Below are 15,075 nucleotides of genomic sequence, written 5' to 3'. Positions count from 1 at the left end.
CCAATATTTCTAGCTCTTACTTTTTCGTGGTATAGAAGTGCTGCAGAATATCAGAGTAACTCAGATTTAACTCAGATTTTTCGCCACAATCCTGTACCATTTAGCTGTGTTGCACTTGTTTTTTGTATAAACTGTTTACTCTGTGATTGACATGTAAACTAAAAATGTCTAATCTTACAGAGATGCGCTGACTGAATTCTTACAGCATCTCTTTTAAATGCCCCTCATTCTCAATTGTTATTTCCCCCTCTAACATCTGCTCCAAATTGTGCCTAAAATCCACCTTCCACCCTCAGCTTGGGGCCCAAATCAGGGCAAATGTTATCTTTTTCCATGATTACCTTGAAGCTTTCCAAACTAAGATCACTATTCCCAAAATATTCCTTTGCAGCACCAATCACTTCCCTGGCCTTATTCCTTAAATGATGTTCAAGCACAGCTCCCTCCTCAGCCCAGACACACAACATACTGCTTCAGAAAGCCCTCTTGAATGATTTTTAAGAATACCCCCCATCTGAAAGTATTGGCATCTCAAAAGTAAATCCAGTTCATCTTCAAAATTCCCCTGACAGGAAGATATTCTAGGAATATACTTCTTCAATCCTTTCATCTTTTTTAATTTAGTGTAAGGCCTCGATGGAGTGAATGTGAAGAGGACGTTTCCACTAGTGGGAGAGTCTAGGACCAGAGGCCAAAGCCTCAGAATAAACTAACGTACCTTTAGCAAGGAGATGTGGATGAATTTCTTTAGTCAGAGGGTGGAATTCTGGCCTGTGGAATTCTTTACCACAGATGGTTGTGGAGGCCAAATCTGGATATTTTTAAGGCAGATATTATTTTTAAGACAGATTCTTGATTAGTAAGAGTTAAGGGGTGCAGGCAGGAGAATTGGGTTGAAATAGAAAGATAGATCAGTCATGATTGAATGGTGGAGTAGTCTTGATGGGCTGAATGGTCTAAATATGCTCATAGAACTTATGAACATGAAGCTTTGGATGTAATTCCTATTTGAAGTAGACCAACAGCAAGTTTGAAGTATATATTATTTTGGAAGAGAATGTGTTAATTGTGGACAGTCAACATGACTACATAGACACAAAATGCTGGAGCAACTCAGCAGAACAGGCAGGATCTCTGGAAAGAAGGAATGATTTATACATGGCAGGTTGTGTGATCGAGTTTTTTGAGGCACACAGCTGACAAAGTTGTAATCGGAACTTCGGACTTTGATTTTGTTTTTGCACTATATTTTATTTTATTTATTGAATTTCTTGTTTATTATGGTATCTACGAAGTACTATGTTTTCATACCTGCTCTGTGCTGTGAGTAAGAATTTCATTGTTCCATTTGGGGACATAAGACAATACAACATTATTGATGCTGGACTCCTATAAAATGTTCTTCACAGATAGTTGATTACCAAAGTATTTAAAAATGATTGCACTTCATAATTGTAAGAACCTGTTAACTTAGGAAGTAGTAATGTGGTTCTAAAGAATGTGCATTGGCAACAGCAATCAGTTGTTTAATAGTTTTTAATGGTTACAAAATGGTTTTGAGGTGAGATGCTTTCCGTGAGCATGTGAGGCTTCCACTGTTTATCTTAATTAGTAGTACAAGTAACACAAAACTAGGGATGATCTTATTAAACCCTTAAGCCCCTGTCCCACTAACGTGTCCTTGGCACGCTAATTACGCGCCCGCGAATGTCGCGCGGCGACTTAATGCATCCGCACAGCCATCTGGAGCGCGTGACGTCATTTGAAGATGGACACAAAATGCCGGAGTAACTCAGCAGGACCGGCAGCATCTCTGGAGAGAAGGAATGGGTGATGTTTCGTGTCGAGACTCTTCTTCAGTCTGAAAGAAGGGTCTTGACCCGAAACGTCATCTCTTCAGAGATGCTGTAGGTCCCGCTGAGTTACTCCAGCATTTTGTGTCTATGTTCAATTTTCTTGGCCCCGCTCTGGGAGTAAAAGTGGGGGCGGATCCGGACCGCAACGGCCATGAGTCCCAGGCCGAGTTCGGCGATCGTTTACCTGCTTCTGCTGCTGTTGAAGGTGAGACGTGACATTGCGTCGCGCCAGGGTCTTGGGCCTGTCCCTCTTTGGCCGTCAGTTCCGCGACAGGCCGTTGGTGTGCGAAGATTTTGTTCGCTACAATCATTTCGGAGTCCCGCACGCTGTCGTGCACAACTACATACCCCTCCGCGCTTCTCATTGGGACCAGCCCCGCGCGGCCATACGACGCCCGTGCGCCTCAACGCGACCACGAGGTCACGTAATTTGCGTGCCAAGGACATGTAAATGGGACAGGCCCTTTACTCTACTAAACCGCGATTCATGTTACGAGATTGTCCAGCATTGGGCTTTTATACCATTTTTGTTCTTTAAATCTCATGAGCCCTGTTTGTATTCTTTTTTCAATTTAACAAGACATTGGTCTACATAAGCATGATATCGATACTCTGGAAAGGTCTGTATTATTCAAATGTTCCAAAAGCTAACCACACTGAGAAAATCTATTTAGTTTATATTAATATGTATGTACAAAAGTAGTTTTGGTGGCAAGACAACAAATGCAATCAAAGACATACAGAGCTGTTTCTGTAATAATTACGGTCTGAAGAAGGGTCTCGCCCCAAAAGTTACCTATCCATGTTCTCCAGGGATGCTGCCTGACCTGCTGAGTTACTCCAGCATTTTGTGTCTTTCCTCTATAATAGTTAAACTATATTGTAATGTCATGGAAAATCAACTATTCTTGGTCTTGTTGCGCCCTTGGCAAATAAATTCAAAATCAGAGCACTTACATTAACATTTTGATTTGTAAAAAATTACATAAACACAGAATTCAAGTTTTACGAGTGTCCAAACCTCGACGGTACACTTCAATGTCACCCTCGATAAGACAAGCTTGGTTGCTCTTATCAAAGCCACTTTCACTTTTCTGTCATAATATATGCTATTTGACTCCCTACAGTGCATATCACTTCCATCCATTTGAATACCTCATGCCTGTTTTACAGTGGTTATTCTATATTGTCATCTGAGCATATTGAATTAAATCTAGCTCTTTCAGTGTAGCATTTATTCAATATTCCTGGTCATTTATAATAAAATGTTCTGTTACAAGGCTCATAATCTGCTCCATGGCTTATGTATACTACACATAGCAGCAGGCTATTTCTGCATGGCTGTCAGCATGTTTAAATATTAGCTCCATATTTCAGGATGATCTCTGTTACTGTATAATGTTTGTTGTACTGACTGAAGGATTAGCTGTGCACATCAGGGCTCCTCTTACTGCAGCTATGTGTCTTGGACCTGCCTGTATTCATTGACTTGGTTGTTCAAGGCTTGATTTAATGTATCTAACTTGGAGAACAGCCATCAGGATGATTATTGCAATTACTAATACTGCAAAGGTACAGTCATTAATTTAGAAATTAATCTGATACCTTCTGCTTAACTCTATGCTGAAAGGTGTAAAAGTAATAAGAATATCCTATCCTCTCATGATGACTACAAAGTAACTCAGGATTTAGAATTTTCCCTCACCCACCCAATTGAAAATCATGGAACATAGAAAAGTACAGTGTAGAATTAAGAAACTGCAGATCCTTTTTACACAAAAAGGAACAAAGTGCGGGAGCAACGCTGTCTGACCTGCTGTATGAAATGTGAAGGAAGGAACTGCAGATGCTGATTTACACCAAAGATAGGCACAAAATGTTGGAGAAATTTAGCAGGTCAGGCAACATCTCTGGAGAACATGGATAAGTGATGTTTCGGGTCGGGACCCTTCTAAATGTCACTTCTCCATGTTCTCCAGAGATGCTGCCTGACCTGCTGAGTTGCTCCAGTACTTTGTGCCTTTTTTGCATCTGCAGTTCCTTGTTTCCTACAACTTAATGTGGAGAATTTCTAAAAGTTGGATTTTTGTTTTATTTGGATGAGTGCTTATAACTAGTTGTCCTCTGAACAGTGTAGAACGTTGCCAATCTTCTGTCTTCTCTTTTAACCCAGTTCTGATCGTAGTTTAAACCTGAGCTGCAAACTAGGTGCCTATATTTGAAATTTAAAAGAAGTACTGAAAGAAGTTATTAAAACAGTGAATGGTTTTGATCGAGAAACTGGTTTCTTGGTTGGTAACTGGAGAATAGAGATTTAAGGTGACGAGCAAACAAAACATTATAAAGTACCCTTTGCTGCTACACGCACTATGGTATTCAACTGTTAATATGATGATGGACAATGATGTTGCAGTATCCTTCAGGTGGAGTTAAGAAAATGTTTAGATAAGAACATAAAGCAAGAACAGGAGTAGGTCATTTGACCATCAAGCTTGCTCCATCAGACATTTGGAGTATTGTGAGCAATTTTGGATACATATCTGAGGAAGGATGTGCTGGTGCTGGAGATGGTCAAGAGGAGGTTTATAAGAATGATATCAAGAATAAGTTGGTTAACATATGATGAACGTTTGATGGCACTGGACCTGTATGCGTTGGAGTTTAGAAGGATGAGGGGGCAACCTCATTGAAACTTACCAAATAATGAAAGGCTTGGATAGAGTGGATGTGGAGAGGATGTGTCCACTAGTGGAAAAGTCTAGGACCAGAGGCCATAGCCTCAGAATAAACGGGTGTACGTTTAGGAAGGAGATGAGGAGGAATTTCTTTAGTCAAAGGGTGGTGAGTCTGTGGAATTCATTGCCACAGAAGGCTGTGGAGGCCGTCAATGGATATTTTTAAGGCATAGATTGATAGATTCTTGATTAGTATGGGTGTCTGTGGTTATGGGGAGAAGGCAGGAGAATGGGGTTGTGAGGGAAAAATAGATCAGCCATGATTAAATGGCAGAGTAAACTTGATTGACCGAATGGTCTAATTCTGCTCCTATCGCTTATGAACATCATTCAGTATATCGTGGTGGATCTGCCCAAGGCCTCAATTCCTCTGCTGTGCTAGTTCTCTACAGCCCTGAATTCTTCTCTTTCAAAAATGTATCTACCTCATTTTTAAAAGCCTCCAATGATCTGTCCTTCACAAACATTCAGGGTAAAGAATCCTCGGTGACATTCGCCATTCTTGGGGCACACCACTTGGGGCAAGCACCGAATCTTGGGAGCGCACCACTGCATACATTCCTTCCAGCCTGATAAAGATCTCTTTATCTAACTCTTCATTATGCGTTAACCAATCTTAAATCCATGTTAACACACTTCACCCAATACCATGCTCTCTTATATTGTGCACCAGTCTTTTACGTGGCACGTGTCAAATGCCTTCTGGAACTTTAAACAGAATATGCTGGTCAGACCTGCTTCCAAATGTTCTAATTTACTATTTTCTGTTTTGACTCCCACCCCCACCGTATCCTTTTGACTGACAGTGCATTTGGGGAGGAAAAGCACTAAAAGTAGTTTGCTAAAATCCACCCTTTTTTTAAAATTCATTACATTGGTGCCCCATTGAAAAATGTGTTGGATGAATCTAGATCCTCTTTGTAACTGGTTAGCATAATCTTGAGCTGGCAGAAAGTACTGACTGCTTCAGGCATGATGTTTAGAAGAGGTTAACGGAACTCTCAGGAAATTTCACTGAAAGGCAGTGTACAAATCCTTGGATTAGCCAACCTTGCAGACTATGTCAAAAACAGAGTAATCACGATCAGTCTGAAACCTAATACATGGGTTCATGTCCGTTTTGTTGTACAAAGGACAGTCACAGGACTTCCTATGCTGTTCATGATGAGATCACAAGGTTTTCCAGTTTAATAATACTTTCACCTTTAATTTCCCTTTGCAAACTGTGGTAATGTGGACCTAGTTCAAGATTATTTCTGAAGTGAAATAGATTAATATGGACAATGATTATGAACTGCAGTTCCAGTAACACTAATGCCACCCATCATGATAAAGAGAGCACATTCACATCAATATGGGACGTTGTCTGACTGAATCGTCCAAATATAAAACGGAGCCACATTACTGACTGTGAACAACAAGTTTAACAGAAAGATTTAATGCAGCAATATAGTATCTGTCAATTATATTTTGAACTGAGGAGCCATTTTGACTTTTAGAAAATGGTAAAGGACCTTATGCTGCTAGATGGTCTGATGATGTATCAGTTCATTAAATGATACAGCATGGAAACAGGCCCTTTGGCCCACCGAATCCACATTGACCATCGATCAGCCATTCACATTAGTTCTATATTATCTCACTTTCGCATCTAACTTGGGGCAATTTTCAGAGGCCAATTAAACTACAAACCGTGCGCCTTTGGGATATCGTTGGAAACCGGAGCACCCGGAGGAAACCCATGCGGGCAAAGGGAGAACATACAAACTTCACACAGACAGCCGCTGAGGTCAGGATCGAACCCGGGTCTCTTGCGCCATGAGACAGCAGATCTACCAAATTGCAACACTATTTGTGTCTCGGATAAACGTTTTTTTGAAGTGCTGAAAAAGTTGAGGAGAATTGGCATTTTTAGTGGTAAATTTACATTCACACTGCACAGTAAATCAGCAAACGACAGCATATTACAGCATATTTTGCGAGTGTTTACATTAGCCTGACAAATATCATTTATTTCTAATGGATAGGGAGAGAAATGTGTCAGATAAAATGACGATGCTGCTTTAATTTTTTTTCTCCTTGTTTTTCTCCACAGCTTTGACTGCCTATACGTACCTTACTATCTTTGATCTTTTCAGGTAAATCATTTAGTTATAATCTTCTAAATGCATGTGCTTGATGGGACTAAAAATTAATTAATATGTGAAATTTTATTTTTGCTAAATAAAATTTTCATTTATGGCGGCACGTGTGCAGCGGTAGAGTTGCTGCCTTACAGCACCAGAGAATCAGGTTTGATTCTGTCTACGGGGGCAGTCTGTATGGAGTTTCCACGTTCTCCCTGTGACCACATGGGCATGGTCCTCTGGTTTACTCCCACACTCCAAAGATGTGCAGGTTTGTAGGTTAATTGACTTCTGTAAATTGTCCTTATGTGCGTGTAGGATAGAGCTTGTGTACGGGTGATTGCTGGTCGGCGTGGACTCGGTGGGCCAAACCGTATGTTGCCACGCTGTATCTCTAAACTAAACTAAACAATGCAGATCCTAGAAATCAAAAAAATATATAAGAACAGTGGAATATTCAGCATTTCGAACAACGTAGGTGGGGACAGAAACAAGAATCAACGTTTCAGGGTGCAGGATTTCATCAGGCCAGTCAGGTGAACGGTTTTTAAGCTAAAACATTATTTCTGATAATGCTACAGGATATTTTCAAATTTTCCACAGTTTCTCCAATTTGTTCAAATATCTGCAGTAAAGTATATTTGGAACTATTTGTCACCTTATATCAGATTTTTGACAGGTGATCAGTTAAATGTGAGTTACAAGGCATCCGTTTCATGTTTTTGTGCCTAGCCACCCTTTCTCAGCAATGTCCTTCTAGATAATAACTTCAAATAGCCCTTGCTTTCCCTTTCTCTCCATCCCATCCCCCTTCCCAGTTCTCCCACCAGTCTTACTCTTTCCGACTACATTCTATCTCTGTCCTGCCCACTCACCTGACATCAGTCTGAAGAAAGGTCTCGACCCAAAATATCCTTCTCTCCAGAGATGCTGAGTTACTCCAGCATTTTGTGTCAACCTTTGATGTCCTAGAACTTGGCTGTATTCCTTTTAGAGCTTCATGAACCCGAGCACTATTTTGGGACTTATTTTTTGTCTGGCCTGCTGCACTTTGGCAACTTTTGTTGTGGATTTTGCAGTTCTGCCTGGTAACATTAAATTTATTTTTACGGAATGTGCATTTTGTTTCTGGGAAAATTGACATAAATCAAGGTTTGTTCTATACAGTCCACCACCGATTTTCCAGCACCCTTGCCTTTCTGGGTTATCCATTTTTCCGGACCAACAGAGGTCTCGGCCTATGAGATGAGTCCAACGGTAACAGAACCGTCTGTCGAGGTGCTGAGATACCGACCCGCAAAGTCGGTCTTGGAAGTCGTCTGTGGGAACGGATCTGTCGACGCGGGCCATGCTAGAGTTCCATAGCCCCAGCCGCAGGGGCCAAATATGACCCACTGATCGGCACGGAAGTCCCGATGAGGTTGAGATCAGCCTCCTCACCCTAGTCACAACATTTTTGGGGCGATTTCAAGTGCTTCTCATAATTTTGACCGGATTAAAGGAGGTGCCGGACCACCAGTTGCAGGAAAGTAGGCCTGCATCTATAATTCTTGAAAGAGAATTCAGCGTGAGAATTCCCATAATAATATGTTCAAAACATCCCTTTGATGATTCCATTTATTGGAGTTAGATGAGTGAATATTAACCTAACCCCATCCACTAAACAAAATAGAGTAGAAATGTTGAAATATGACACGTGCACTGAAGGTCAGTAAGTATTTGGCAGAGAAATATAGATTGATATTTCAGAAGGGTCATTTTATGATTTCCAAGCCTTTGCTGTTTTTTAACCAGGCACTTGCTGCCCTTTTGTGAAAGAGAATAGATCAAATGACCATATTTGTGACAACATCAATTTAATCAAAATTGAGAGTGGCATATTTTTAGCAAAATAGAATTTTTCTACCTTCTGGATTTTGTTACTTTTGTTTTTTTTGCAACGCAAAACTCTCTGGTTAGTTTGCTTTTTAAAAATGGTTCACTGATCTGCAAAATGCTTATGATGAACAGGGGAAAGTGTGTTCTTGTTGTGTACTAATTAACCAAGAGTACCAGATTAATGGGCAACACTGTATTAATGGTGCCATTGAGTTTATTATTTCCAGCATTACACAAATAAATCTAAACCAACTTCCAAGTTCAAAACAATGAACTGCAGATGCTGGCTTACAAATAACGATACACAGTGCTGCAGTAACTCAGTGGGTCAGGCAGCATCTCTGGGGAACATGGATAGGTGTTGTTCATAGGGAACCTTCAGTCTGAAGAAGGGTCCCAGCCCGAAATGTCACCTATCCATGTTCTCCAGAGATGCTGTTTCACCCACTGAGTTACTCCAGCACTTTGTGGGGCTATTTTTGACAAAAACCCAAACTGATGAGCAGACTTTATAAAACATATGGTAGACATGTACCTGTAAAATGCAATCTTTAAACTGAGGGACATGAATATTGTTGGCTTTGCTTGGCTCAATTTTTAGTTCATCTTTTTGACTTTTATCTGTTAATTTCCCAGTTTAGTGACTTGCTTGATAAGTTTCTGGGTGACTTTGAAAAAACCTAGTTCAGGATATTCCTTTGGGTAAGTGTATGTTCTGTGTTTCATTAATACCTTTAAATTTTATAGTTATGGTGAATATGGAACGTGTATTTTGTTTCTGTATATGATATAGGAGTTGTAAATGGGGTATTTAACTATTTATTCATTTTATTAAAAGCAGAGCACTTAACCTTTTTATAGCAGCATTTTACAGACATCCACAAATGTAAATTTTACAGGCCAGGCACTTGTATTTCACGGCCCGGGGTTTGCTGAGTCTCTTATCTGAGTGCTGCACCCCTAGACAGAAAGATGTGCTCTGGAAAGATGTTCTGTTTTACAAAGAAAAAGCATGAAGATAGAAGAGGTTTACAAGCAAAATGGGGGCAAATCGGTTGGGCATCTTGGTCAGCATGGACAAATTGTGCTGAATGGCCTGTTTTTGTGCTGTATGGTAACATATTGGTTCTGGTCCCACACTCTTGCACTGCCATTATATTAGTCACTCAACTATATACCAGACTTACCAATGTAATAGTTCATCTTGGCAAGGATACTGATCAGCTTAATATTGATAAATGATTGGCAGCCTAGCTCGTTAATGGAACCTATCATGGGTGTTAGGATTTCATCTCTCTGGCTCTTGCTTACCTGACACTTTACCTTTTTACTGGGTAGGGTGGTTCACTGTTGGCAAGAAATGGAGAAATCAAACACCTTCCATATGTGGTCGACAACTCTGGATAGGAAGCATCCCAGATTGTTCAGAGACATGGGGTTGCAAAACAGTTTACCATAATCTTCTAATTCTCCCAAAATAAAGAGGAAGCCCTGGAGCACTGAAAAAAGGGCAACATTAATATTGATGTTTAAAAAGGTATGTAAGGACATGCCAGGCAACTACAGAGGGGTTAGTTTAATACCAATTGCAAGGAAATGTTCCGTAGAAATTTGGTAAGTAGTAAGTTCTAGTCATAGTCACACAACATGGAAACAGGCCCTTCAACTCAACTTGCCCATGCTTACCAAGATGCCCCATCTACACGAGTACCCCCTGCCCACGTTTGGCCCGCATCCTTCTAAACATTTCTTATCTATGTGCCTGTCCAAATGTTTTTTAAATATTGTTATAGTACCTGACTTGACTACTTCCTCTCGCAGCTCATTCCATATACCCACCTAATTGTGGAAAAAGTTGCCCCTTGGGTTCCTATTAAATCTTTCCCTTCTCATCTTAAACCGATTCCCTCTGGTTCTCAATTCCCCTACTCTGTTTAAAAGAAAGTAAGTACTTAGGAAAATATAAGTTGATAAAGTGGAGCCAGAACAGATTTGTTGAAGACAAATTGATTTTGATTGACTTAATTAATTTTTTTGATGAGGTAAGAAAGCAGATTGTGGAAGGGACTGAATAGACATCATCTATGTGGATCTTTAGAAGCTGTTTAATAAGTTCCCTTACAGAAGTCAAGTTAGAAAAATTAGTTCCTATGGAATTAAAGGTTTGCTGGCAGCATGGAAAGAAAGTTGGTTAATTATAGAAAAGAGTGCCGTAGCAATGGTTATTATTTGGACTACTGAGAAGCCATAGACTGGCTGAATGGGCAGATGGGTGGTAGATAAAATTCAACATACAGAATGGCGTACACTTTGACAGAAAGACTAAGAAGAGATAGTATCAAGCAAATGGCTCCGTTCAAAAGGGTGTAGAGGAGCTGAGGTATCTGGTGTACATGTGTGTAAGCTCAGAGTGGAAGGGCACTTAGAGAGTCATCATGAAGCAAATGGAATACAGGAGTGCATAAAAAGAGGCATTGAATACAAAACCAAACAACTATGCAAACAATGTGGCTTTCCATTGTTTGAAAAAAACTATAACATGGTGTCCCTGTACTCAATAAATTAACCGAAGAGGACAAACATGCCAAACAGCTTCTTCACCACCCTACCAAACAAAATACAAACTTGATCAAATAGTTAGGTCACAACTTTGCATCAATTTATGGCTATTAGAAAGAATGTGAGAGTTCAGGTTTGGGTACTGTAAAGATTTATTAGAATAGTCCCAAGGAAGATGGAGAAATAAAGTACTGCAGGTGCTGGTTAATACACAAAATGACACAAAGGAGACAGTCCGAAGAATGGTCTCGACCTGAAACATCATCTATCCATGTTCTCCAGGGATGCTGCCCGACCTGCTGGAGCACTACTCCAGCACTTTGTGTCCTTCCCAGGGAAGATAGACCGATGTTCTTTAAAAGAATGGTCAGGATTTAGAAATCACTGCCCAAGAGTAGAGGCAACAGGATCTGCGTCATAGAGCTATATAATACCGAATTAGTCCCTTCAGCCCCCAACTCAACCATGTGAGCAAGTTGCCTAAAGAAGCTAATCGCATTTGCCTTTGCTTGGCTCATATCTTCCAAACCTTTCCTATCCATGATCCTGTTCAAGTATCTTTTCAGTTGTAATTTTACCAATAACTGCCACTTCCTGTGGCAGCTCATTCCAAATACACTCCACTCGCTGCATAAAAAAGTTGACCCTCTTAAAGTTTTCCCCTCTCATCTTAAACATAGACCTCTACTTTTAGACTCCCCTACCCTAGGAAAAAGACTGTGTCTACTCACCTTATTTATTCGCTCATAATTTTAATATGTATCTGTAATGTCTCCGCTCTGCCTCCTACACTACGGAGAAAAAGGGACTCAGTCAATCCAGTCTCTGCTTATAACCAAACCTTCCAGATCCGAACATGCAAACTCTACGCAGATAGTATCTGAGGTGAGGACCGAACCCAGGTCTCTAGCTCTACCAGCTGCACCTCTGTATCTCCCATACAGAGCAGAATTCAGTTGACTACCATGAGAAAAAAAATGCAGCAGCTTAATTTCAGTCTGCAGTTTACCAAGCAATTGAAAAATATATTCTTAAACAATGTACGCCCATATTAGCAACTCCCTGATTAAATGCAAGAACCAACTTGCTTCAGTGTTCTACTGGATAATCCCAAAATCCTATTGTTAACAAAAGCAAATTATGTCAAAAAAGATCAAAAAAGATCACATTCCTGTACTTGAACTTCTGTTATCCAGACAACATGGAGACAACATTGTATAAACTAAAAATATTTTTGTTCTATTGAGTATTAACTGAAAGACAAGCCTGTAGTGGGAAGAAAATGGTTTTAAAAATTGGCGTGTTTTTAGAGATTGATAGCTTGTTTTACATGACCATCCCTTTCACTTGCATAAGGAATCCCTGTGTAGAGAAGCATTAGTACAGTTGCATTCTCATTAACTATTGGTTTTATGTAATTTTACTTTGCTTTCAGTACATTAGGTGGGAGGGCCAAAAGCTTTTCTCCCCATTTAAAATTAATGGCTTAAAACATTCTATTCATTTTGCTGGTGGTTCAGTGGTAGATTCCTTAGCCAGAGGGTGGCAAATCTGTGGAATTAATTGCCACAGACAGCGGTGGTGGCCTTAACATGGGTATTTTTGAACTGGGGATTGATAGGTTCTTAATCAGTAAGGGGTCAAAGGTTATGGGGAGAAGCCGGAGGATGGGGTTGAGAGGGAAAAATAGATCAGCCATGATTGAATGGGGGAGTTGCATTGTAGGGCCAAATGGCCTCATTCTGCTCTTATATCTGTGGTCTCATGGTCTAAACTGCCAATGGCTTGAGTTAAAGACACAAAGTGCTGGAGTAACTAAACAGGTCAGATGCTGCCTGACCCGCTGAGATTCTCCAGCACCTTGTGGTTTATTGCTCAAAATTCCTGCATCTGCAGTTCCTTATGTCTATCCTATTTTACTTTCCTGCTTTCCCTTCCTGCACATTGCAGCATGAAAATCGGGAATGCACTTGATGGGTTGAGGTTAGCACACCTGACCTCGCTCTCTACAGCTGGACTCGGCACTGAGGATCCAGATAAGAAGTGTACCTGGCCCCTCAGTGCACTGTAACTGAGGCCTTCCCGAGGTGGCGCGCGGCAGAGGCCTTTCCCTAGGCGCGGTGCCCACCCGGATGTCCCAAAAGCTTAGCAGACCACGGAGCGGGGAACCTACCCGAGGGCTCGGTGGACCGCGAAACCGTGAACCTGTCCAGAGGACCAGACGGTCCTCTGGGTATCCCACAGTACCGGGAGACGTTGGACACACGAGGAGAAAGGGCTGTTGGGAGGGAGAACCGGGGTATTGCGTCTAGCACCTTCAAGGTCAGCCGCAGGAGGCGTCCCCAGGACACAAACATGGGCGAGTGAGGAGAGGGATGTCAGTTTGTGGGCCAATCCGGCCGAAAGAGGGAAAGGAAGGCCCTGCAGGAGCCTGAGGCTTACCTGGATTGGGAGCTGCTCCAGTAGATCGAGCGCATGGGTCGGACCCGACTTTGTAAATGACGGCAAAACATGGCAGCACCCACATGTACAATTTCACTGTGCAGTTACGCATGTGACAAAGCACCAGTGCATCATTCCACTTTTGGATTTGGTGCTCGGTGGTGAGGAGCTGAAGAACCAGATACACTGCATATCTGCAACCTTTGCTTAACACCAACTTTGGTTGGATCATATAATACAGCTCCATTCAAACAAATGGGGTCATCATTGATCTGGATTGAAAAAGAAAGTGGGGATTTTTCTTTATTTAATTAAAACAGTAACATATCAGTTAAATGGGTTTTAAATGCATTTAGGCACACAAAACTCCAGATACTGGTTAATAAAATAAGACACAAATTGCTGGAATAATCTGCGGTCCAGGCAGCATCTATGGAGAACTTGGATAGGTGAAATTTCTTGGATCGGGAAACTTCTTCAAACTGATTGCCAGGATGTGAGAAAACTGGAAGAGAATGGGAGAATGGAGCAAAGTTTTCCAAGTGATACGTGGACACAGAAGGAGGGGATGAGTGGGCAAAGGCCAGAGATGGAAGAAGATAAAAGGCTGAAATCAGGAGAGAAGATGTGCAAAATGTGAAGAGGTAGGGATATAGGTGGAAGGAGAATGGGAGGGGTGCACCAGGATTGTGGGAGAAATGGATGTGCATTCTAGTGACACGGGGGAAAGGGAGGGGGTGTAGTTGTTTAGTTCCTTAAAATTGGAGAGCACAATCTTCATACAGTTGGAATGTAAGCTAGCCAAACAGAATATGTGGTGCTATTCTTCCAGTTTGTATGTGGTCTCACTCTGGCCACAGAGAAGACCCTGGACAGAAAGGTCCTTTATCTTTTTATCAATTTAAATATATTTTGATTGTTTTAAATGTTTCTGTCTCTGATAATGAGACAAATAAAAAGGGAGGGGAGTTTTGTGAATCTGATGGTCGTGCTTTGAAACTTTTGCATCTTGTGCCTGGAAGGATGAGGGAATGACCTTGCTGTGAGCGGCCCTCGTCTGCTTTTCTGAGAGTGTGAAATGCAGATGAAATGGATGGGGTGTTGACTGGTCTGTGTAAGGGGACTGGCTGCGTTCACAACTATGCAATTTCTTGGTGTCTTGGCAGAGCAATTGCTGAACCAAGCTGTATTGCATCCATATAGGCTGATTTCTATGGTGCATCTGTGGAAATTGGTAAGAATTATTGCTGAAGAGATATGCTGAACTTCCTTATCTTCTGAGAAAGTATAGGCATTATTTATTGTGTTATCTTGGGTGTAGAATCAATGTGTTACGACCAGTACAAATTATTAGTGATATTTACACCAAAGAACTTGAAGATGTCATCGCAACAGCAGTAATACAGATTTTATGCATTTTCGTTATATTTTCTTGGTCACCTTAAAACATCAAGATTTAACAATGTATAATGTGCGATA

General features: G+C 41.1%; 1 protein-coding gene across 1 annotated transcript in view; it reads left to right on the top strand.

The window, feature by feature from the left end:
• slc30a6 (solute carrier family 30 member 6) overlaps positions 1–15,075 on the top strand; it is a 108,761-nt gene that overhangs the window by 48,256 nt on the left and 45,430 nt on the right. The window contains exons 5-6 of the mRNA XM_055639538.1: positions 6,687–6,729; positions 9,232–9,297. Of these exons, the coding sequence (XP_055495513.1) occupies positions 6,687–6,729; positions 9,232–9,297 (109 nt within the window). The remainder of the gene's footprint in view (positions 1–6,686; positions 6,730–9,231; positions 9,298–15,075) is intronic.

The sequence above is a fragment of the Leucoraja erinacea genome, chromosome 8, assembly GCF_028641065.1.
Source record: "Leucoraja erinacea ecotype New England chromosome 8, Leri_hhj_1, whole genome shotgun sequence".
Classification (NCBI taxonomy): domain Eukaryota; kingdom Metazoa; phylum Chordata; class Chondrichthyes; order Rajiformes; family Rajidae; genus Leucoraja; species Leucoraja erinaceus.
Note: the sequence above shows the minus strand (reverse complement) of the source record. Positions and strands in the feature narration are given on the sequence as shown.